Source organism: Neophocaena asiaeorientalis, unplaced genomic scaffold (genome assembly GCF_003031525.2).
Source record: "Neophocaena asiaeorientalis asiaeorientalis breed wild unplaced genomic scaffold, Neophocaena_asiaeorientalis_V1.1 scaffold7, whole genome shotgun sequence".
NCBI lineage: Eukaryota > Metazoa > Chordata > Mammalia > Artiodactyla > Phocoenidae > Neophocaena > Neophocaena asiaeorientalis.
This window is the reverse complement of record NW_020185337.1, coordinates 10,748,875-10,775,190: the sequence shown is the minus strand read 5'-3', so window position 1 is coordinate 10,775,190 and position 26,316 is coordinate 10,748,875. Positions and strand designations below refer to the sequence as shown.

At 40.6% G+C, this 26,316-nt stretch overlaps 1 protein-coding gene across 1 annotated transcript; it reads right to left on the bottom strand.

The window, feature by feature from the left end:
• Positions 1-1,186: 1,186 nt before the first annotated feature.
• On the bottom strand, positions 1,187-13,975 carry LOC112393724 (alcohol dehydrogenase class-3). The gene is made up of 9 exons (XM_024736061.1): positions 13,884-13,975; positions 11,081-11,182; positions 9,301-9,442; positions 8,328-8,415; positions 5,557-5,776; positions 5,146-5,406; positions 4,284-4,419; positions 1,621-1,759; positions 1,187-1,482 (listed from the first exon to the last, which is right to left on the bottom strand). The coding sequence occupies exons 1-9, from the start codon at positions 13,893-13,895 to the stop codon at positions 1,458-1,460; spliced, it is 1,125 nt and encodes a 374-aa protein (XP_024591829.1). The 5' UTR covers positions 13,896-13,975; the 3' UTR covers positions 1,187-1,457.
• Between the last annotated feature and the right edge of the window lie 12,341 nt (positions 13,976-26,316).

Here is a 26,316-nt window from a genome sequence, read left to right as displayed (position 1 = left end):
CAACAGAAAAATGGGCAAAGGATGTGAACAGATGCCTCACAAAAAAGGAAATACAAATGGCCAAAAGAATGAAAGACTTGGGACCTCCCTGGCGGTCCAGTGGTTAAGACTCTGCACTCCTAATGCAGGGGGCTCAGGTTCCACCCCTGGTCAGGGAACTAAGATCCCACCATGCTGTGTGCCACGACCAAAAAAAAGACTTTAGTTATTAAGGGAAAGGCAAATTAAAGTCATTTCACACCCATCTGATTTGCAAAAATGTCCAACCACATTTAAGAGCAATCTGACAATTTCTAATAAGGTTTAAAATGTGTTTATCCTATGGTACACATCCTTCGTAACTAACGCACTGAGCACAATGTACAAGGATGTTCCACCACAGTGTTGTTAGCAATACAGAAACAATTGGGGCAACAACTATATGCCATCAACTGGAGACAGATAAATTATGGTAGTTCATATAATTGACTACTACTGCACAGTACTAAAATTAATGAATGGGAGCATCACCTACAACAGGGATTAATCACAAAATAATGAGTGAAAAATGAAAGCTGCAGAATGAGACAGTATCATGTTTAAAACATGTATGACAATACAGAAGACTAAAGGCTTTACGAATATGTGTAGTCAAAGTACGGCAATATGCATGGGAGTGATAAACACCCAATTCTGGATGTCGACTATACCGCAGGAGAGGAAAGGCAAAGTGGCCTGGAAGAGTAAGATGTTAAGATTTGACAAAATAAGTACTGGAAATTTGGGTATTCAGTATATAAATATTTTCCATATGCTTGAAATAGTTCAGAGTGACCAACAACACATATATACCTACTTAAGCTCAGAAGGTAGTTTCAATGATGAATTTGTGGGCCAGATGTCATACTAGGAATTAGGAGTCTAAGTCTGAACAATGCATGGTACTTGCCCACAAGGAGATAATCTCACAGAAGCAGATTTGGGTTCTGATTAACTGTGCTACTGCTGATTGGAGACATCTGTTCTTTAGTAAATGGGCCTAAGACCCTTAAAAGTTAAGCGAAAGTTACCAAGGACAGTAGAAGACAAGGTTCAGATACTCACCACCGCCCTTCTTCCTCCATCTTTCCTTTAAAGAATGAAGATAATGGGGAGAGCAACGATGACAAAGAATTTGACATACAACAGAGCTGACAACTTCCACACATATGCAGAAATTCCTTTTATTATGTTAAAAATATTCCTTAATGAGCCAGCAATTATTTATGTGAAGAGTCCAGAAAACAGACTTATGACAGTATTAGCCTTATCCTTGATTAGACATTTATGAATTTATACAGAAAACATTATTCCCCAGAGTCAGTTAATGAAGGTCTAAGAAGCTGTGAACTTGAAAGAGCTCCTTCCTGCTTGTCTGGCTGCTCCAATCAGACCACAAGACTTAGTTACAAGGATGGAAGAATTTTTCTCTTTTGAATTTAAAGCTTTAAAACAGTTCGGATGCTGTAAGAGAAGAAAGCAATAAACAGGTTCTGAATGATTTCGTTGAAGACTACTAAAACTGTTTTTTTTACCCTTCTCCCTCCATAAGCCCCAAATCATTACCACATTCTACATTAAACAGCTAAAGAGAAAGCTCACCTCTTTCCTGCATGCATCAGTTCAAAGGCTTCGTTAATTTGGTCAAAAGGCAAATTGTGAGTCACAAATTCATCAATCTTTATTTTTTTGGACATATATTCGGACACCAACTTTGGGATGCTTTCTACACTCTTCCATCCTAAAAGAAATCATACATCTATTCATTAAGTTTTCCAACAAATCTCTACAGTATGCTTATTACTTAGTGGGTGACAAAGACATTTAAGAGAATGAATTTTTTCACGAACTAAAGAGGAATGAAAAACTTCAAAATCAGCATAGAGAGGAAGAAGAAATGCACATCTTTAATTAAGAAAAAAGTAAATGCCTTTTGAGCACTTGCCTTTTTCTGTATTAAGGTTTACTAAAATCTCATTAAATCTTAATGGAGATTTTTAAACCATACAGGATAGAACTCTAGAAGTCTCAGAATAAGCTTATTTAAGTCCACAACAGCAAAGACTTCTGTAATCGTGAAATTCAAGGAAGAAAAAAACTGATGTGATACATGACTATTTCTGTGGTTTTAATTTCAACAATAAGGATACCATCGCAGAAGAGAAAACTGAAACTGAAAAGCAAAGTAGGTGATCTTTAGTTACAGGTTACGATTTTAAACAAAATCAGATCCTTCAATTTCTCACTTGTGTTGAAAGAAGCAGTAAATCAACAAAGAAGCCTTCCCACCTTTTAAACCAGGGAGTCTTTGGACCACATTTCAAACCTCTTTTGAGCCTTTCCCAAATCTCCCTTCTTGTGTCCTCTACCAGTTACCCTTTCCTTCCAAACTGCAGTGCTTTTTTTTCTCCTTTAAATCTCCTAGTAACTGAGACAACCATAGCCACTGCCATTCCCTCAACTGAAACTTCTGTTTACATTTGTGAGTCATATTTTAGCAACACCCATGGGGCCCCAAGGCTCCAGCTTATTTCCCAATAAGCATGTGCTTGGATGAGGCTTCAGTGAGAGATGACTACCAAACCCCCTGGCTCAGTCTCCCGGACTAAGAACACCCTTTCAAATACAGCTATGGACCCTGAGATGATGCCCCTGAGCTGCACGTATGGCTCTGAAAGTCTGTCCTAAAATACTCAAGTGCGGCATACGTGTAGCGGTTTGGAAAAGAGGGTTTAGTCAGCTTGACATTTGCCTTGACAAATTCTGTAGTATAAGGAAGGAAAACTTTGACCAAACCCCTCATTTTTCATACTTTCCTAATCTTTTCTTTTGGCCTTGAAACAAAAGCTGGCATGAGGTAGGGGACACTTTGCTTAAACACAGATCATTAAAAACTCATGCTATTAAAGAATGGACTTGAGGACACGGGGAGGGGGAAGGGTAAGCTGAGACGAAGTAACAGAGTGTCATGGAGTTATATACACTACCAAATGTAAAAAAGATAGCTTGTGGAAGCAGCCGCATAGCACAGGAGATCAGCTCTGTGCTTTGTGACCACCTAGAGGGGTGGGATAGGGAGGGTGGGAGGAAGACGAAAGAGGGAGGAGATAGGGGGATATATGTATATGCATAGCTGATTACTTTGTTATACAGCAGAAACTAACACACCATTGTAAAGCAATTATACTCCAATAAAAATGTTAAAAAAAAAAAGAAATGCAAATTCTTGAGGAAAAGAAACCCTCAAGCTATGTAATTCTCTTTCCTTAGGAGGATGGTAAGGATATAAATATATTTTTTAAAAATCTATGAAAAACTTTAGATTTCATTTATTCACAACAGTTGGGATATACAAACATGGTTTTTTTTTTTTAAATAAACAGTTGGTTTTTTTAATAGTTTTTTAAGATGTTGGGGGTAGGAGTTAATTAATTAATTAATTTTTGCTGTGTTGGGTCTTCTTCTGTGCGAGGGCTTTCTCTAGTTGTGGCAAGCGGGCGCCACTCTTCATCATGGTGCGTGGGCCTCTCCCTATCGTGGCCTCTCTTGTTGCGGAGCACAGGCTCCAGACGTGCAGCCTCAGTAGTTGTGGCTCACGGGCCTAGTTGCTCTGCGGCATATGGGATCCTCCCAGACCAGGGCTCGAACCCGTGTCCCCTGCATTAGCAGGCAGATTCTCAACCACTGTGGCACCATGGACGCCCCTACAAACATGTTTTGTCTTTTCTCTTCTCTAGCTGAGCAACCTTGAAAAAGGTGGAAACTTTCTCAGCATTCTGCTGGTAGTTAGGCAACCCAAACCACCACATACTTTTAGGATCATACAAGGGAAAAATGATCAGTCTGGCAGCTTTTCAATTTTGTTGTAAGGTTTTGTCAAATTTAATATTTTCAGTTTAAGACTTAGTATTGGTTACTGCTGAAATCAGTACTATTCAGACGGAAGTACGATCACATCCAGGGATCACTGTACTCTCTGGAAAAATGAGTAAAAAATGCCAATAACCTATGTAAGTCTACAACACGGCACAGGGTGGCTGATACTGTCGTTTGCTTATCCTGTAACCAGCTTCTCACTCCTGACCTACCCTCAACTATTTCATTAACAGAATATTAATATTTTTTTCAATGTGTAAGAAGTAGCCTTGTGTTTCAGGAGAAGCTGAGCACCTCCCCAGTCCCAGGGGTAAATGCTGACTGGGATTAAAATTCTGCCAATGGAAGTAACAAAAGAGAAAATGTACTCATCTCATCCACCAAATTACCTCCAAAGGCAGTGCCTTTCCACGTGCGGCCTGTTACCAGCTGGAATGGACGAGTGGCAACTTCTTCACCTGAGGCAGCTACTCCAACCACCACGCTGACGCCCCAGCCTTTGTGGCAGGCCTCCAGCGCTGCTCTCTGCAGGCAAATCACAGAGGTCAGTGCACTGTGCTGAGAATATCTGCTTCCCCAGAAACTTCCGGGGGAGAGGGGTGGTACAGAGCTTTATTAGAAAAACGGCAACAAAATGTCCAAAGTGAGTATTTAGTAAGTTTAATTTTATTGAACAATTTTAACAGGTATTTTAAAAAATTTACGAACTTGGCCCAACACTGACACAAATTGAAAGAATAAAAAGCTTTCATTTGTTATTTTAAAAAGTAAATCTTAGCTCAAAATTCTAAAGGCTTAATAAAGGCAGCAGAGAAGTAACAGTTATACTTCTGCTGAGTGTCTACTTTGTGTCAGGTACCTACGGTTACTATCTGCATTTTACACATAAGGAAACAGGTTTAAAGAAGTTAAGTAGTTGCTCAAGGTCACTGAGTTAGTAAGTGGACATATATCTAATTCCAAAGCCCATGTTCTCTACAGCTGCATCATTTTGCCTTTTCATTTAATGAAACATACTCTGAGATTTATGTGTACACTGAAAGGCAAAGAAACATTTCCCTTCATCTTTCCCTTGTATCATTTCCAATTTCTAGTTCATGTAGTCATTTTCCCTTCTAATAATTCTTATCAGGGAATTCAAGACTTTTCCTTTACAAAACAAAACAATTTTTGACCTTAATTAAGGAAATTACATTTAAAAAAAGCAGCCCCCACCCCCCCACCACTTGGAATGAAGCCAAGCATACTCACCATGACTTTAACGTTACCAATACACTCAAAGGAATAGTCCACTCCCCCATCAGTCATCTCAATGAGCACTTCCTGGATAGGTTTACTGAAGTCCTGGGGGTTAATACACTCAGAGGCCCCAAACTCCTTAGCCCTTGTGAATTTATCTTTATTGATGTCCACACCAATGATCCGGGTTGCACCAGCCACCTTACAGCCCATGATAACTGCCAATCCAACTCCTCCCAGGCCAAAGACGGCACAAGTAGAGCCAGGCTCCACCTAATAGTAAAGATAGTCTATAAGGTACTCATTTCACAAGAGTCAAGGAAATCATTAGTTTTCTTACTGTTTGGGCCAATTTCACTATTCCAGCAAGGCTTTGTTGTATGAAATTAGAAGGTGGACGCTAAAACCCAGGCCACCACTTACCTTGGCAGTGTTCACAGCAGCACCGTAACCAGTTGAAATGCCACAACCCAGAAGGCAGACTTTATCCAAAGGGGCTAAAGGATCAATTTTAGCAACAGAGATATCAGCCACAACTGTGTATTCGGAAAATGTGCTGGTTCCCGTGTAATGTAAAATTGTCTTTCCTTTACAAGTAAATCTGCTAGTGCCATCTGGCATTAATCCTTTCCCTTGAGTGACTCTAAAGAAAATAAAAAAGGAAGAAGGTAGGGTAGAATCAAGTTTCCTAAAATGCACAGGAAAAAGAAATCAATTTTTAAAATAATGACCAGTAAACAGAAGAGTGTGCTAAGACCAGAAGTCTAATTTCTAATATATTCATTAATAATTTAGCACCTTTCAGCAATGCCTTATTAGGAAAACTTCTAAAAGAATTATAATCTTACCTATCTTCTTCCAGCATTCAATATGCTTCTGGATTATACTGTCAGAGTATTGAATAATTTTAACAGGTACAATTTATGGCTCAGATGAAACGATTTTAAAATTCCATCGTAAAACTCTGTGACCAAATATAACTTCATAAAGCCAAAACCAGCATCTACACAGCAAAGATTACAAGCAACTATCCACATCAGCTGATGAAAGATGTCCACACTGGCTGATTTAGACCTTTCAGGAGGCCTATTTCAAAAGTGTAGCTCTCACCACTGATATGATACATGGTAACAAAAATTATTTTTGATATTCTAAATAGGTGATGTAACATCTTGCTCAGGAACATGGGCCCTAAAGGCAGACACACTTGTGCTCAAATCCCACGTGCTCCTAGGCAAGTGAATTAACTTTTGTGCCTTAGTTTCCTCACCAGAAAATCAGAGAAATCTATCTTTCTTAGACGTTGCTATAAAGATCAAATGAGGTTATGTAAAGCACTAGCACTGTGCCTGGCACAGAGTGCTTAATATATGTTATTTTAACAAAAATAAACACTACAATTTGATGTACATTCTTGGACAAATCCTTTGGAATACATGTGAATAAATAAATATATATAGATGAAGAAAAGTGGATTGCCTCTTGATTCAAGCATAAGTACATTTCCTTTGGGAGAAAAACAAAAGTATGATCAGAAACAAACAACAAATAGGTGACAAAGCTCTACCATAAATAACTTGTATCTTTATGAGAGCAAGTTAAGTTTGTTTAGCTCTGAATGTGAGAAATTGCTCCTGTCCCGGAAGAGTTTCTTGAACAAAAGGTGATATGGGATGTATTTTAAGCTTTGAAAGGACTTGTCCTTCTAAAAGGTTACAGACAGCCACAAAAAAACCTATAACCATTATTATATCTGACGTGTCAAAATTTTTTCAGACCGTGTTTGGAATTCCCTTTCAAAATGACTAGTTTTTTTCTTTTTTCAGTTCTAGCTTTTTTTTTTTTTGCGGTACGCAGGCCTCTCATTGCTGTGGCCTCTCCCATTGCGGAGCACAGGCTCCAGACGCACAGGCTCAGCAGCCATGGCTCACGGGCCCAGCTGCTCCGTGGCATGTGGGATCCTCCCAGACCGGGGCACGAACCCGTGTCCCCTGCATCGGCAGGCAGACTCTCAACCACTGCGCCACCAGCAAAGCCCAGTTCTAGCTTTTTAACTGGATTTACGTGATAAAATAAATGGAACCTTATTTCCAAAAATAGAAACTAATTTTGTCAATGGCATTAGAAAAAAATGCAAAAATAAACAGATCTCCCAAACACTGCTGGTGGGAGTATATCCCATGACTCAGCAATTTCAATCCTAGGGAAATACCCAAGAGAAAGTTGTGTATACGTCCATCAAGAGACACATATGAATGCTTATAGTGGCACTAATCACAACAGCTCCAAACTGGCAGCAACGTAAATGTCCATGAACAGGAGAACAGATTAACAGTGATTATCTGGAATGGAATGTGAAAGAAACAAAAGAAAATCACTGATGCACAGAGCAACCTGGATACATCTCGAAGGAAGCCAGACAAAAGAGCACATACTGCATAATTCTGTTTATATGAAGTCCTACAGTGAAAGATATCAAAATAGTGGTTAGCTTTGAGGGAGGCAGGTGTTGACTTGTATGGGACATGAAGAACTTTGTGGGCTGCTGGAAGGGTTCTCTATCTTGATCTGGGTGATGGTTATAACTATTAGGTGTGTATATGTATAAAAATTCATGGAGCTGTACACTTAAGATTTGTATAATTACTTCATTATATGTATGTTCTACTTCAATAAAAAAGACAAAAAAGGGGCAAACAGACACAAGATCTTAAATGCCTTGAAGTTCTTTAAGTGTGTTACCTTGCTACAATCAAATAACCACCTTTTCTGTGTCTAAAGGTTATGTTATCTCTTGTAGTCTTCCCAAAACCTTATGAGCTAAGTTTTATTACTTCGATTTCATGGACAATAAAATGGCTCATAAAAATGACTTCATTGAATTTCATAAGCATGTCCCTCCTTACTACATATTTTGGCAAATTTAGCCTAGTGTTATGGAAAGAGAACGGGTTCAGAAATTTGTGAGGTACCTCTTAACAGCTGATGATGCTGGGCACACCACTTAATTTCTGGGTCTAAATTTTCTCATCTATGAATATAGTGATAGCAGCGATAATGACAGGTTGCCCTAAAGATGGAATAATTCATGTAAAATGCCCTGTATATAGATTGCCACATAATTACTTATTATCATGATATTATCATGATTAGTGTTACCTCTTGTTTTAAGAATAAAATAAAAAGATACTAACCTTATCTTCTGGCAAAGGTTCGTTTTAGGATTTAGACAAAATTTGCACTCTCCACACTGTGGGATGTAAAGTGGGATGACAGTATCACCTGGAAAACAAATGCAAGGACGTTATCCTGAATAGGTAGCATCTGATTCTAAATGAATACATCAGCCCCTGCAAATTCCCTTTTTTTTTTTTAATTAAAAAAATTTTATTTATTTATTTTTGGCTGCGTTGGGTCTTCGTTGCTGTGTGCAGGCTTTCTCTAGTTGCGGTAAGCAGGGGCTACTCTTCGTTGCGGTGCATGGGCTTCTCATTGTGGTGGCGTTTCTTGTCGTGGAGCATGGGCTCTAGGCGCGCGGGTTTCAGTAGTTGTGGCTTGCGGGCTCTAGAGTGCGGGCTCAGTAGTTGTGGCACACGGGCTTAGCTGCTCTGGAGCATGTGGGATCTTCCTGGACCAGGGCTCGAACCCTTGTCCCTTGCACTGGCAGGCAGATTCTTAACCACTGCTCCACCAGGGAAGTCCCCCAAATTCCCATTCTTGTCAACCCATGCAGCTTTGCAAAGTTAACAACTTTAAGACCTAGAACTTTACCTACATGACATCATTCAGACACTGCCTGACTATGCAAAAAATACAAGCTTCAAATTTTTGTCTAAGTGAAACTTTTAAAACAGTAAGTGGAGAACAAGGAGGTCATATGCTTCAAAACACTGACTCAATGCATCTTCAAAAATTCTTGCTTAATTGGGCAAAATTTGCTTTGGAGATGTACTTAAACCATTTCAGATAAACAGCAGTCTGCATAATCAGAGAGAAAGAAACTCTCAAATATTTGTGCTTTTCAGATGAGGCGTATAAAATCAATCTGACAACTTACTTAGGCAATAACTTATTCACAAATAAACAATGTATAAGTTATCAGAAACATAATTTCCCTATAGAAATAAGCCAAAATTGTAAAATAAGTGATTCAAATACTCTCCTTACCTGCCTTCAGCTTAGTAACTCCTTCACCAACACTTTCCACAATTCCAGCACCTTCATGTCCCAAGATCACTGGAAAACTCCCCTCAGGATCAGCCCCACTCAGGGTATAGGCGTCAGTGTGGCAAACTGCAGTGGCAATAATCTAACAGGGTATTAACGTGTCTACATGTGTGTGCATGCGATTCAGTGAGGCACAGGTGGAGGCACTTTTAATAACATTTTATTGATTAGAAGATACAATTCTTTCATATTTTAACCTCTCTAAAATCAGCATATGCTTATACTCTATGGCATCTTAATTAGAACTGGCAGCATTTTCTTAGTGGTACTTAAAAGTAACGGTGCATTTATAGGCAATGAAACATGGTACATCTATTCTCCTTTTCGGTGCATGTTAGCAAGAGAAGGTAAACAAGGTCATGTTTTGGGCACTGTGCCGTCTGCAGGTGTGGAGAGGAACATCCCCTGTGTGCAAAAGCAGGTGGAACCCATCTCACTGCTGGCCTCCTCCTAACTGCTGGGGAATGCGATTTCTAAAAAGGTATTGGCTATTTCTGAAATACGTCAGCCTGCTTGGTCTGGGCCAAAACTCAGAGGTTTTACTGGAACCAACTCCCCTTTTAGCAGCCACACACAATTTCTACTTAAATAAGCCCTTTATCCCGATTTCTCTAGCCTTCAAGCATCTCTCACTTCTCCAAACTACCAAAAGCACAGAAAGGAAAAGTCTTGGGGGTGTCTGTATTTATGCTTCTATGCTTCTCACAAATATATCCAATTACAATGTAACATTCTTGGCTGTTTGTTAGCAGTTTCCCAAGGAAGACTGCTGAACTCAGTGTGCCCGATACGGCTCATTTTAGTACATCCAGGACCAACATTTTCTTTTCTAGTAGCAAAATCACAACCAGGCTGATTTCTGAACTTAAAGAAAAACATACACACTAGTCTAAGATTTCAGATCCCTGGGCCTGGGTTAAAAGGATCTGAAAGTTATTTGGCTCTGGCTTCTCGACCTGTTCAGTGTGACCCCTGGGAACCTGAGAATTGGAAGTGGGATGGGGAAAGTATACTCCAATTCACAGCAAAAAATGCTTATTTTTTCTAGAGGTTAGTTTTATTCAATGTTCAGTACTTTAAAGCACTGATTTTATATGAAAACAAGTACAGAGGAGAATGCCAGAATATCCAGCTGCCTGCCTTGTGCAGTATGACTCTCTCTAGGGCTAACTTCAACTTCCCTGCCACAGCAGAGGTTGAGAAGCACTGCAATAGTGAATCCCCTGAACCCTGGCCTTGTCTCCAAGGGTCAGTACATTTTAAAGCTCTCTTAGCAAGCTTACTTCACTTGCTTGTTGGTCTAATCAATTAGGAGCCTCTTCCTAAATCTTATTTGAAGTTTCTTCCAACAATCCAAAGACCATTTCTTTCTTCTTTTGTTTCTAATGTGTCACCACAGATTTTAACTTATGGGATCAGCAGACAGGGGAGCATCCTACCAATCCTCCTTAAACCCAGACGACAGAAGATAAACTGCAGTAATCCAATGATCCACGCACAAGGCTGCTCAGCACAGCGCCCAAGCTCAAAAGATGGGAGAAGACTGCTGCAAAGGTGAGACGGATAAAATAAGAGGCTGTGATTCCAAGGTTGGATGACCTTCAATACCTTCTCCTTGACATTGTCCTTTGGGATTTCTCCTCTGCAGACCTCAGAGGACTCATCTATCCAGAGACCTAATTGTAAGCCTTTTTTCCCAGTGCCTTGGATGTTTCGTTACCTTAATTCGAACTTCGTGAGCCTTTGGGGGTGCCACCTCTATCTCCTCTATGGAGAGAGGCTTTCTAGCCTCCCAGGCAACCGCAGCCTTACATTTGATAACCTGAAATGGGGAAAACAGAGCAAGATGTTTATCCTCCTGAACTAGTAACAAACTACTTATTAGTTAATTTAGATGCTGGTGAATGCTAATCTTAGAAAGTACATCACAAATTCACAAAGACACATATAACTCTAAGTGATACGGAGAACTGTCTGGCACGTGTTTATACTTCATATAAATGATATTCATTAAAAAGATTTAATCGAGATGGCCACATGAAGTTTAATTCAGGAATTCCCTGGCAGTCCCGTGGTTAGGACTCGGCGCTTTCACAGCTGGGGCCCACTTTCAATCCCTGTTCCGGGGAAACTAAGATCCCTGCAAACCGCATGCCCCTCACCCCATAAAAAAAATAAAGTTTCACTCATCAAATATTTAATGACCCTCTACAATGCATAAACAGGAGCTGGCTAACAATACAGGTTCCAAGAAAATCTGATTCAGTAGTCTGGTATCAGACCAAGGAATCTGAATGCTTAAGATGTGCCCTACGAAATTCTTTTGCTCAGGCTGGTTTAAGTAACACTGGTTTAGTGCAAAACTGCACAGTGGGAAGGAGCGTAAGGAAAAGTATCAGAATGGGGGAATTAAAAAAACCCTACATCTATCCCTTTCAACTGTGCTATCCAACACAGTAGCCACTTGCCACGTGTGGCTTTTGAGTGCTTGAAAAATGGCCAGTCTGAACTGAGATAAGCTGTAAGTAGGAAATATACCCAGATTTTGAAGAGTTAGTATAAAAAAATTAAAATATTTCAATAATATTAAAAAAATATTGATTACATGTTGCGATAGTATTTTGACTACATTGGGTTAAGTTTTAATCCAATTTAATACCGTTTGAATGTGGCTAATAGAAAACTTAAAATTATATATGTGACTCATACTGTATTTCTATGGTATAGTGCCACGTCAGAGTCTAGTCAGGACACTCCTCCTTTACCAGAGAATGAAGTGTAATAAGGAAGGTTTTGACTCGTTCACATAATGCTTATGAAACATGTTCACAGAATAAAGATTGCACTGGGTTTATAGGAGACAGACTCGAAAGCTAACGATTACAAAATGTGTGATTTAAAGGGATAGGCACAAAGTGCTACAGAATGCAAAATGTGGAGAAAGAGTGTAACTTTGGTTGGTGGGTTTGGGAAAGCGTCACTTTTAACTGGGATGCGGAAAGATGAGGAAGAGTTAGTTACATAAAGATAAAATATCTACATATAGAGTGACTGTGAATGGTGAATATGAAGGCCCTTATACAGTCCTTGATACAGTGTAGCTTTGCAGAAATAAGGTGGTAGTTATTAGTAGCAAGAGAACAAAGAGTAGAGGAAAAGAACTGAACTATGTAGAAGGATGAGTGGCTTGTGTTAATTGGCGAGGCTGGAAATGATCACTTTAAAAATTAAAATGTAGATATTAAATCTGATCAATCAATCTGGTAAAAAAATTCATACATTGCATTATAATCTTTTTTCACCTCAATGTACCATAAATTTCAAAACAAAACTCCGAAGGTAAAATTCAGAATACTAACAATGAAGTCACATATTCTAGAGAGCTGAAGCAACAAGAATAAATCATCCATAATCTAAGCTTTATTTAAGTCCCTTCTCCACCCTCTTAAAGCATATGTGAAAGTTTAACCTTTTCCTGTCAATTCTAAACAAAACAAAGCCCCACACTAAATCCACACGCAAATGCTCTACTTCAACATCTGAACTATCACAGGAATTATAATTTTTCACATTCTCTGCTGAAGACACTTGGTAATAAGGAAAAAAACCTGCCAACTTGTTAAATCTGAAAGATCGTTTAGAATTTACCATTTCTATTCAAGTCCAAATCTTTTTAGAAAATCTGTTTGCAAAGCATTAAAACAATCAGCAACTTTAGACGGATTAATCATATTACTCATATATTTCTGCCTTTGTTTACTGTCTAACGTGTATATCAGGAACTTGCAATTATAGTCTGTTGCGCAGGGTTCGGAACCCCGGCTCACTATGTTTAGTGTTATCACTAAGCACGACAAACCACTAAGCCTCAAGTTTTTGGTCTGTAAAATGGGCTACTACCTTGCATAGCTGTTATGTGAGGATTAAAGGAGGATATGTATAAAGCTCTGGTGCCCAAGTGCTCCAAAACGTTACCGAAAGGGCCCTTAGGAGCCTTCCAAAAATACATTCCTGGGTCTTCCCTGGTGGCGCAGTGGTTGAGGGTCCGCCTGCCGATGCGGGGGGCGCGGGTTCGTGCCCCGGTCCGGGAGGATCCCGCGTGCCGTGGAGCGGCTGGGCCCGTGAGCCATGGCCGCTGGGCCTACGCGTCCGGAGCCTGTGCTCCGCGGCGGGAGAGGCCACAGCAGTGAGAGGCCCGCGTACCGAGAGAAAAAAAAAAAAAAATTCCTTGGTGGCACAGTAATAGCTCAATTATGAACTACTGCGTGAAAAACAGGCAACGTAGGGGTTAGGAGCACGGACTCTGGCTGCAGCTTTGCCACCGAAAAGTATGGCCCCAGGCGTGGCGGCCCCTAAGCCACCCCCAGAACACCAGGCTAGAGACCGACTCCCCCCTCACCTCCACTCTCCGGTTCTCCCCACCTCCACCCCGCTTCGGCTGTCCCAGAAAGAAACAACAAATTCCATGGTTTCCCTCCCTCTCTTCCTTTTCTGGACTCAGCCAGAGTAGCAGCTGACAATACCTGGCTCGCCATCTTCTCGGATTCCGGTCAGCGCGAAGCGAGGACTCAGGAAGTTCCCCACCGCAACGAAGGATCGAGGATGTGGGTGGGGCGCGCCGCCTGCGCCGGGGAGAGCGTGGAGGCGGGGTTTGCGGGGGCCGGGCCGTGAGGGGCGGGGCCTGGGGTGCGGCCCGCCCAACGTGCCAGCGGAGGCCCAGGTGGTCTCGCGGGGAGTTGGAGGGGTGTCAAGGAGGCTGGTTGGTGGCGGCAGCTTCGTGAGCCACGCTACAGGTACCCTGCACTATATCTGTCAGGAAAGGGTTTCCCCGTGTGACTGTAGCCCAGGCAGCGTCGATAAAGCTTACAAAGGAGAGTTGTGGAAGGTGAGGAGCCAGGAATTAAATTCTCTGGAAGCATGTGAGAAGCCATGAGAGGACTGCATCGTCTTTGTGCTCCTTCTACACACTTTGTGGGCACGTCTTGAGGGCGCAAGGCGAGTAAGATGCAGCTGTTCGAGGGAGTCTCCGTCAGCTGAGCTGTGTGAAGAAGAATAAAGGACACGCCCCAAACGGAGGCGCCTTCAGGAAACTTCCCAGGGTCAACTTGAAAAAAAACGCGCAAGGGACGACCAGTGAGTTTATTCAGTGTCCTGCTGGGGACTGTGGCGTGGGAGACAGACTCTCAGATAGCTCAGAAGAGTTGTCTTGGGAGGCCAATAGATATGTGATTTGGAGGAGGGAGGTCCATGTAATCCAGCGTGTTATCTCCTAGAAGGTTATTGCTAGTCCCGAGGAACAGGTATCTTAAGTGAATGATTTTCGTGCATGGGAAGGTGTGAGAATCCAGGTTCATAAAAAAGTTTCTCTTGAAATATTTCTCACTATGTAAGGGCCTGTTTTCCCAGAGCATGGAGTGCCACTTTCCTGATCTTCACCCTGAATTCCTTTCAGGATGCACTGTAGGTCAGCGACTGCAGTGGCCAGTGACTCAATCCTTGCAGAATTGGATGGTGGGCAACATCCTTCACTTTACACCAGGCTCCTATACCAGCTGCTGCTGAAGGGTGAGTAGGATTTCTGATGGTGGTCGATAGGACATTGGGAGAGAACTTTGCAAGGAGAAGGGGGCAGGGAAAAATCTCTGAAACATGGATGCATTTGGTGTGTTTTAAGAGTGGACCAGAGTGTAGAGAGAGGGAGGATGAAGTATTTGCCAGTTTACTCTTAAACTCTGTTATGGATGCTGAATTTTATTAAAATGGCTTTACTGAACAGACCACTCTTCTTCCTTGCTGCTCAGTCTTTTTAATGGCTTTTTAATGGCTCCTTTCCCTCAGTATATAACTTAAGGGTTAGTGCTCCCAAAAAGTTTGTCCGAAGCCTTTCCTTTCACTCCACCCACTCATCTACACCATGGCTTTTAACTTCTATTTATATAAGGACCACTTCTAGATTATGAATCAGGATGGCTCCCAGTAAACTCCAGACTTGGGCACACAACTGCCTTCTAGACCTCTGCCTCCATTAGGATATCTCACAATTATCTCAGACTCAACTTGTCCCAGACTCATCCTGTCATCCTTTTTCCTTAAAGGTACTCTTTTTTCTGTCTTTGTGTGTATCACTGAAGGACCCAGATCTAATCATCAGACTACAGAAACCTTCCCCTTCTCCTACACCTTACCATTACATGACTAAAGGCCTATTTACCACCTTTTTACCCAATAAGTATATCATATGTGCCTTTCAACAAAGAATAACAAGGCATACTAAAAGGCAAAAAACACAGTTTGAAGAGACAGAGCAAGCATTAGAACCAGACTTTGATATTGCAGTGATGTTGACATTATCAGGAATTTAAAATAACTGTGATTAATATGCTGAGGGTGCTAATGGAAAAAACAGACAATATGCAAGAACAGATGGATAATGTAAGCAGAAAGATGGAAATTCTAAGAAAGAAACAAAAAGAAATGCTAGAAATTAAAATCACTGAAATGGAAATGAAGAAAGCCTTTGGTTTTTTTTTTTTTGGCGGTATGCGGGCCTCTCACTGTTGTGGCCTCTCCCGTTGCGGAGCACAGACTCTGGACGCGCGGGCTCAGCGGCCATGGCTCACGAGCCCAGCCACTCCGCGGCATGTGGGATCTTCCCAGACTGGGGCATGAACCTGTGTCCCCTGCATCCGCAGGCGGACTCTCAACCACTGCGCCACCAGGGAAGCCCTTTGTTAAAAAAAAAAAAAGAAAAAATATTATTTATTTAGGCTGCATTGAGTCTTTGTTGCTGCACACAGGCTTTTCCCTAGTTGCGGCGAGCGGGGACTACTCTTCATTCCAGTGCATGGGCTTCTCATTGCAGTGGCTTCTCTTGCGGAGCACGGGCTCTAGGCACACAGGCTTCAGCAGTTGTGGCACGTGGGCTCAGTAGTTGTGGCTCGTGGACTCTAGAGTGCAGGCTCAGTAGTTGTGGTGCAAGGGCTTAGTTGCTCCGCAGTATGTGGCATCTTCCCAGACGAGGGATTGAACCCATGTCCCGTACATTGGCAGGCGGATTCTTAACCACTGAGCCACCAGGGAAGTGCCAGTGGGTTTATTTGTAGATTGTACATAGCTGAGGAAAAGATCTATGAGGTTGAAGATATGTCAGTAGAAACTTACTAAACTGAAAAGCAAACAGAAAAAAAAACTGAAATAAATGGAAAAGAATATCTAGGAGCTATGGGATAACTACAAAAGGCATAACATATACCTAATGAGAATGCCAGAAGAAGGAAGAGAAAGAAACAGGAGCAATATTTAGAGCAATAATGATTGAGAATTTCCTCAAGTTAATGTCAGACACTGAACCACAGATTAAAGAAGCTCAGAGATCACCAAGGAGGCTAATGCCAAAAAACAAAACAAAAATAAACAAACGAAAAAACTACACCTAGGCATAACATATTCAAGTGACAGAAAATCAAAGATGAAAAAATCTTGAAAGAGGCCAGAGGGCAAAAAGCACCTTACCAAAAGAGGAGCAAAGATAAGAATTACAACCAATTTCTCCTCAGAAATCACCTATGCAAACACATAGTGAAGTGAAGTATATAAGTGTTGAGGGTAAAAACCTTCCAATCTAGAATTCTGTGTCCTGTGACTTTATCCTTTAAAAGTGAAGGAGAGATAAAGACTTTCTTAGACAGAGAACCATTGAGGAAATTTGTTGCCAGAAGACCTGTCTTACAAGAAGTGTTAAAAGAAGTTCTTCAGAGAGAAGGAAAGTGAGTCAGGTCAGAAACTCAGATCCAAATAGAGAAAGGAAGGGCAATAGGGAATGAATAAGTGAAGGCAGAATAAAAACTTTTATTTTTCTTTATTGATTTAACAGGTAACAGTTTGTTCAAAATAATAATAGTGGGACTTCCCTGGTGGTCCAGTGGTTAAGAATCTGCCTTCCAATGCAGGGGACATGGGTTCGATCCCTGGACAGGGAACTAAGATCCCACATGTTGCAGGGCAGCTAAGCCCGTGTGCAGCAACTAGAGAGCCTGTGAGCCTCAACTACTGAGCCCACATGCCACAACTGGAGAGCCTGTGCGCTGCAGCTACTGAGCCCCCACACTCTGGAGCCCATGCGCCACAACTAGAAAGAAGCCCGTTCACCGCAATGAAGAGCCTGCGTGCTGCAATGCAAGATCCTGCATGCCGCAACTAAGACCCAACGCAGCTGAATAAATAAATAGTTGAAAATAACCTAGCTCCGATTCCATCTTCTCATTAAAAAAAGTAATAACAGCAAGAACATTTGATGATTATAGTTATGTATAATTGAAGTGGATGACAGCAATGATACAAGGGATTAGAGGGCGGAATTAGGATTATTTTGTTATTGTAAAGTATTAGTACTACCAAAGAATCCATATAGTGCTATTTGAAGGTGAACTTGGATTAGCTGTAAATATGTATTGCAAACTCTAGGGCAACCACTAAATTTTTTTTCTTTTTTTCGGTATGCGGGCCTCTCACTGTTGTGGCCTCTCCCGTTGCGGAGCACAGGCTCCGGACGTCAGGCTCAGCGGCCATGGCTCACGGGCCTAGCCGTTCCATGGCATGTGGGACCTTCCCGGACCGGGGCACGAACCCGTGTCCCCTGCATCGGCAGGCGGACTCTCAACCACTGCGCCACCAGGGAAGCCCCCTAAATTTTTTTTTAAAAGTATATGGGAACATATGTATATGTATAACTGATTCACTTTGTTATAAAGCAGAAACTAACACCCCATTGTAAAGCAATTATACTCCAATAAAGATGTAAATAAATAAAGAAGTATAGTTGATATGCTGAGAAAGAAGGAAACATGGAATCATGTAATATACTGCATTAACACCAGAGAAGGTAGAAAAGGAGAAGACAAAAATGGTAACAAAGAAGAAGGACAACGAATAGAAAACAGTAACAAATATGATAGATAGTAATCCACCTATATCAGTAATCACTTTAAATGTCAATAGTCTAGATGCACCAATTAAAAGATAGAGACTGTCAGTATGAATCAAAAAACAAGTCCCAAGTATATTTTATATACAAAAAACCAACTTTAAATATAAAGACACATATAGGTTAAAAGTAAAAAGATGGAGAAAGATATAACATGCTAACACTGCTCCAAAGAAAGCTAGAGTAGCTGTATTAATTTCAGACAGCAGATTCAAAGCAAGAAATATTATGAGGTATAAAGAGAGGCATTACATAATGATAAAAGGGTAAAAATGTAAAATTTCTCAGCAAAATATTATCAGATTGAATCCAGTAATTAATAAAAAGAGTTATATGGCACAACCAAGGGATTTATCTCAGGTATGCAGCCTGTTTCAACATTTGAGAATCAACTAATGTAATTCATTTCATTAACAGGCTAAAGAAGAAAAATCACACAATCATATTAATAGATGCAGAAAAAACATTTGACAAAATCCGACACCCCTTCATGATGACAACTCTAAGGAAACTAGGAATGGGGGGAAGTTCTCAACTTGATAAAGAACATCTACAACAAATCTACAGCTAACAATGTACTTAATGATAAGAAAGTATTTAGAAGCTTTCCTACTAAAATCAGGCACAAGGCAAGGCTATCCCCCCTCACCACTCCCTCTCAGTATCATACTGGAAGTCCTAGCTAACGCAATAAGACAAGAACAGAAAATAAAAGATATACTGATTGGCAAGGAAGAAATAAAGCTGTCTTTGTTCACAGATGACATGACTGTCTAAGAATCCACAAAAAACTTGTGGAACTAATAAGCGACTATAGCAAAGTTGAAGGATACAAGGTGGTATACAAAAGTCAGTTGCTTTCCTATATACCAGCAATGAACAAGTGGAACTTGAAATTAAAAACAATACAATTGGGCTTCCCTGGTGGCGCAGTGGTTGAGAGTCCGCCTGCCGATGCAGGGGACACGGGTTCGTGCCCCGGTCCGGGAAGATCCCACATGCCGCGGAGCGGCTAGGCCCGTGAGCCATGGCCGCTGAGCCTGCGCGTCCGGAGCCTGTGCTCCGCAACGGGAGAGGCCACAGCAGTGAGAGGCCCGCGTACCGCAAAAAAAAAAAAAAAAAAAAAAAAAAAACAATACAATTTACATTAGCATGGAAAAAATGAAATACTTAGATATAAATTTAACAAAATATGTACCAGATCTATGAAGAAAAACTGTAAAACTGATGAAAGAAACCAAACAAGAACAAAGTAAATGGAGAGATAGTCCAGATCATGGATAGGAAGACTTATTTATTTATTTGGATGTGCCGGGTCTTTAGTAGCTTCACACGGGATCTTTGTTGTGGTGTGCGGGATCTAGTTCCCTAACCAGGGATTGAACCCAGGCCCCCTGCGTTGGGAGCACGGAGTCTTAACCACTGGACTGCCAGGGAAGTCCCTGGTTAGGAAGACTTGATATTGTCAAGATGTCATTTCTCCCCCTCTTGATCTGTAGATTCAACCCAATTCCAATCAAAATCCCAGCATGATATTTTTGTGGTTATTGACAAACTGACTCTAAAGTTTGTACGGAGAGGCAAAAGACCCAGATTAGTCAACTCAATATTGAAGGAAAAGAGGAAAGTTGGAGGACTGCCACCCCCCAACCTCAAGACTTACTATAAAGCTATAATAATCAAGACAGTGTGGTATTGGCGAAAGAATAGACACATCAGTGAAACAATAGAGAGCCCAGACATAGACCCACATAAATAAAGTCAATGATCTTTGACAACATAGCAAAGAAAATACAATGGAGAAAATACAGTATTTTCAAAAATGGTACTGTAGGGCTTCCCTGGTGGCGCAGTGGTTGAGAGTCTGCCTGCCAATGCAGGGGACACGGGTTCGTGCCCTGGTCCAGGAAGATCCCACATGCCGTGCCATGGCCGCTGAGCCTGCACGGCTGGAACCTGTGCTCCGCAACAGGAGAGGCCACAACAGTGAGAGGCCTGCATACTGCAAAAAAAAAAAAAAAATGGTACTGTAACAATCGGACATTCATATGCAGAAAAATGAATCTAGACACAGACCTCACAAAAATTAAGTCATAATGGATCATAGACCTGAATGTAAAATGCAAAATTATAAAACTCCTAGAAGATAACATAGGAGAAAATCTAGATGACCTTTGGTATGGTGATGACTCTTAAAATACAATACCAAACGCATGATCCATAAAAGGAATAATTGATAAGCTGGACTTCATTAATATAAAACAACATTTCTATTCTGTGAAAGACACTGTCAAGAGAATAGGGGAAGTCACAGATTTGGATAAAATATTAACAAAGCATATCTGATCAAGGGCCATTTTCAAAATATACAAATAACAATAAGAAAACAAAAAACCCAATTAAAAATGGGGTGAAAGATCTGAACATATTGCCCATTAAAGAAGCATATGGCAACTAAGCATATGAAAAGGTATTCAACATCATATGTCATTTGGGAATTGCAAATTAAAGCAATAAGATACTACTACACACCTGTTAGAATGGCCAAAATCCAAAACACTGACATCACCAAATGCAACAGGTATTCTTATTCATTGTTGGCGGGAATGCATAATGATAGAGCCACTGTGGAAGACAGTTTGGTGATTTCCTACAAAACTAAACATATTCTTACCATGTGATCTAGCAATCCTGTTCCGTGGTATTTACCCAAAAGTTGAAAACTCATGTCCACACAAGTTTTATAGCAGCTTTACTCATAATTGCCAAAACTTGGAAGCAACTAAGATATCCTTCAGTAGGTGAATGGATAAACTGTGGTTCAGCTAGACAATGTAATATTATTGAGCACTAATAAGGAATGAGCTATTAAACCCTGAAAAGACATGGAGGAATCTTAGATGCATATTACTAAGTGAAAGAAGCCAATCCGAAAAGGCTACATACTGTGTGATTCCAACTATACATTTAGCATTCTGGAAAAGAAACCTATGGAGGCAGTAGAAAAATCAGTGATTGCCAGGGGTTAGTGGGGAGGGAGGGCTGGATAGGTGGAACAGAGAACATTTTTAAGGCAATGAAGCTATTCTGTTATGATACTACATGGTAGATATATATCATTATACATTTGCCGAAACCTGTGGAATGTACAACACCAAGAGTGAACCTTAACATAGGAGTTTGGGTGATAATGATGTGTCAAAGTAGTTCATCAATGTAGCAAATGTACCAGTATTGTGGGGAACGTTGATAGTAGGAGAGGTTGTGTGTGTGTGGTAGGGAGGAGGAGGTACGTGGGAACTCTGTATTTCTACTCAGTTTTGCTGTGAACCTAAAACTGTTCTAAAAAATAAAGTGTATTAAAAAATAATAGGGCTTCCCTGGTGGCGCAGTGGTTGAGAGTCCACCTGCCGATGCAGGGGACACAGGTTCGTGCCCCGGTCCGGGAAGATCCCACGTGCCGCGGAGCGGCTGGGCCCATGAGCCGTGGCTGCTGAGCCTGCGCGTCCGGAGCCTGTGCTCTGCAACGGGAGAGACCACAACAGTGAGAGGCCCGCATACCGCAAAAAAAAAAAAAATAATAATAATAGACAGGAATTACAAGTAGATGTTTAAGTCTCATCTACTTTCTATGAGAAGACAAAATTGATACAAGGTGAAATCAGAGGCCCTCAGTCTCATTAGAGAATTTGCTAGTGTGGACTAAATTAGAAATAGCCTGAGCAGGTAGGAGATACAGGTGATCTTTCCAGATACAGATCACAAAATGGGTATAGCAGCAAAATATAGGAGTATTGGGGAATCTCAACCTCCTGGCAGCATTTGGAAGCAGGCCCTTTGTTAAATTCTTGACCTACTGTGCTCTCCATTTCATTGAATAGAAGAGAGGAAACAATGAATGACACTGTTAACTTGTACTTAATTCTAACTCTTAAGATAATTCAGCTTATTTTTAAAATTTATTTATTTTTATTTCTGAGATATGCGATTTAAAGTAATAACTAGAATTATGACTTATAATATTATACCAGAACATGTAAGATTTTTAGGAATTTCATCTAATGTCTGAAACATTTATATTTAAATTTATTTTTAATTCAGCTCATTTTGAACTGAAGGGCTTATTAGGTGAAAATGACCTGTCATTTTAGACTTTGTAGCATGCAAGTAAGTGTACACTAGACATAGTCAAACAGACTTCAAAAAGTTGAAACATATTTCATAGAGCTCACAAGAAATAAAGATAAGTATTGAATGAATTCAAGGAGGAGTTCATGAAGCCGTAAATGTCTGCTACATTTTGAGGGGAACTTTTTTTGTTTTTTGTTTTACCGGCTTCAGTTGACATTGCTTGGGTACATATTCCATTAGAGAGGTAGAGATAGCCCTTGCTATGGCCCCTCTGAATTGGAACAGGAAACTGAACTGCCACAGATGGGTTAAACACAAGGGAGCCAGAAGTGGTTGGTACTAATTCTATTAAATACTGAGGCTTGAAATCTACCCATCAAATCCTTTCTCTTGGGAAAGCACACATACACATAGCATACAAAGTAGATGGACACCTAGTTTGCAGCTGCAAATCTGAATTGTGTTGTGTGGTTTTTCCTGTTATTTTTCAAGACGAACACATATCACAGAATTAGGTGGTCAGAGACTCCTTGGGTGGTGCTACGATCCCAAAGAAGTAAATTTTCCTTATTTTTTTTGTAGGTAATATATCATAAGTTATCCATTATTGTAAGTAACCTGAACATATCTTTTCCTGATTGGAACTATGGAGACTCTGGAAAACCTGACAGGCTGGAGAAGTACAGGCATACCTCACTTTATTGTGCTTCACTTTATTGCATTTCACAGATACTGAATTTTTAAAAATTGAAGGTTTGTGGCAACCTTGTGTTGTCAGTTGATGGTTAGCATTTTTTAGTGATAAAGTTAGGTATGTACTTTTTTAAGACATAATGCTATTGTACACTTAATAGACTACAGTGTAGTATAAACATAACTTTTATATGCCCTGGGAAACCAAAAAAAAAAAAACCTCATGTGACTGACTTCATTGCCACATTCACTTTATTGCAGTGGTCTGGAACCAAACCTGCAATATCTCTGAGGTGTGCCTGTACAAGGGATAGTTTCATGATTAAATGTAACAGGAAGTTAAAATGGAACTTTTCATTTTGTCTCAGTTTTGGCTAAAAACTCCAAGGCCAAGCAATATAGGTGCCAAAATTACCCTCACATTCTAAAGCAAGGTACTAGAGTACCTTATGTAGGACATGCTCAGAGACATCTTCTGTCAGCATTAGCTCATCTCCTATCTCTCAGCTATATAAGGGAGGGCAAAGAATCCATGGGGAAGGGCAGAAATGGTTTGGAGGGAGAATTTCTTTGGAGAGAGTTGTCAGTATGCTGTATATGCCCCTCCTACTTCCTGGTAAGTATGTTGGGAGCACTTCCCCCTCATCTGAAGCCAAGAGAAGAAAAACACTCAAAAAGCTTGAAGTATTTTCTCTGAAACGTGGAAGATGCAAGGTCTGTTATCTGAAATAAAATTTAAAAATTTAAGGCTGGTGGCAGAATGAAGTAGAGCAGAGTTTAGTGGGGACAAGGACACAAGTGTGTTTCCCACGGACCAAAGGTGGAAACTGCAAAGGGATACAATTGTAGATTATTTTAAGAGGAACTTCATCACAGAAATCCATCTGGAGAGGTAAGGTGACCGTTGTGGAAGCAAAGGGTTGAAGGCAGAGTCTTAGTTGTCCAGTTGTAGAAAGAATCATCCCTATAAAGGAGTTGCAGGTAGGAGATCCCTACTGGGTCAGAGGATTCTTTGTGAAACCCACAGAAATTCCCCACTCAAGAAGGAATTCAGTATCTAAAAGATGCTGCACCCAAAGGACACCAATATCAGATTGCAACAGTATTGGTTGTATAAAATGTAGTCTTTTCCTCTAAATTTCTCCTCTTTTCCAGGCTGGACAATTGAGGGGACTTGAAGCAGTAGCTAGCAAGAGGTGGGAGGAGATGGAACACAGAAGGGAGAAGTAAGTCCCTCACTCCTTCTCTACTGCGGACTTAATTTCCTGTAGCAGTAATGGCAGTCAAGCCAGTGGCGGTGTCCTCTGTCTGAGGGTGGAATTGATGGTTCAGTCTGTGGCATCTTGAACCTGAGGTCAAGGAAAATGGTGACCAGATCAGTTCTGCTGCCTGGGTTTGGACATAATTTCAAGCTATAAATCTCTGAAAGTGTTTTCTAGTCCTCTTGATGGTTCTAGGACTTACCCAATAATAAATTCCTTATCATTATAAATTAGCCAGAATTGATTCCTGTGACTTGCAATGAAGTCAGTCAAAAGCAGTATCAGGAATTTTGCAAGAAAACAGACCATCAGGGAAATGGATCAGTCTGGGATTAATTATCTGACCTGTTGAGGCTGAAAGCAGTGAAAATCCAGTTGATTTTAAGGCGTAGATTATCTCTAGGTGTGCAGGGGTGGAACAGTTAATAGAAAATCAACTCTGATTTACTGGAAATAAGTAAGAAAGTATTAAAGGCAAAGCCTTAGGGACCACAAGATTTTTGCTGTAGAAGAGTGTTAAAGTACATGAGTCATTCAAAGCCTGTGGCGGGTAGATGGTTGCTTCTGAAAGTGCTGGACATTTTAATGAAAGAGAATGGTAAATTCTGCTGCTCAATGATGTCAAGGCTCTAGTTCAACTTCTCTGCCAGTCTCGTCTTTCCCATCATGGTTGCAAGATGGCTCCTGCAGCTCCAGACTGTCATGTCCTTACATGACAGTATCCAAAGGCAGGAAGGAAAGGGTCTTTTCTCCACTCCCCCCTTTTTTTCTTTTTAAAAAATTGAAGTATAGGGAATTCCCTGGCGGTCCAGTGGTTAGGGCTCTGTGCTTCCACTTCAGGGGACAAGGGTTCCATCCCTGGTTGGGGAACTAAGATCCTGCAAGCTGCGTGGCATGGCCTAAATAAATAAAAATAAAAATTGAAGTATAGTGAATTCCCTGGCGGTCCAGTGGTTAGGGCTCTGTGCTTCCACTTCAGGGGACAAGGGTTCCATCCCTGGTTGGGGAACTAAGATCCTGCAAGCTGCGTGGCATGGCCTAAATAAATAAAAATAAAAATTGAAGTATAGTTGATTTACAATGTTGTATTAGCTTCTGGTATACAGCAAAGTGATTCAGTTATACATATATATACATATTATTTTTTGTATTCTTTTCCATTATGGTTTATTACAGGATATTGAATATAGTTCCCTGTGCTATACAGTAGGTCCTTGTTGATTATTTTACATATAGTAGTTTGTATCTGCTATTTCAAACTCCTACTTTATCTCTTCCCCACACCCTTTCTCCTTTGGTAACCATAAGTTTGTTTTCTATGTCTGTGTTTCTGTTTCATAAATAAGTTCATTTGTGTCATATTTTAGATTCCACACATAAGTGATATCATATGGTATTTGTCTTTCTCTTTCTGACTTATTCACTTAATATGATAATCTCTAAGTCCATCCATGTTGTTGCAAATGGCATTATTTCATTCTTTTTTATGGCTAAGTAGTACTCCATTGTATATATGTACCACATCTTTTTTATCCATTCATGTTGATGGACATTTAGGTTGTTTCATGTCTTGACTATTGTAAATAGTGCTGCTATGAACATAGAGATACATGTATCCTTTCGAATTAGAGATTTCTCTGGACATATGCTCAGGAGGGGGATTGGTGGGTCACGTGGTAGTTCTATTTTTAGTTTTCTGAGGAACCTCCATACTGTTTTCCATAGTGGCTGCACCAATTTACATTCCCACCAACAGTGTAGGAGGGTTCCCTTTTCTCCACATGGAAAGGGTCTTTTCTTTACCCTACCCTTCCTCTTTTTTTAAATCAAAAGGGAAATCACTCCCCCAGCAGATTTCCCCTTATGTCTCATTCACCAGAATGAAGT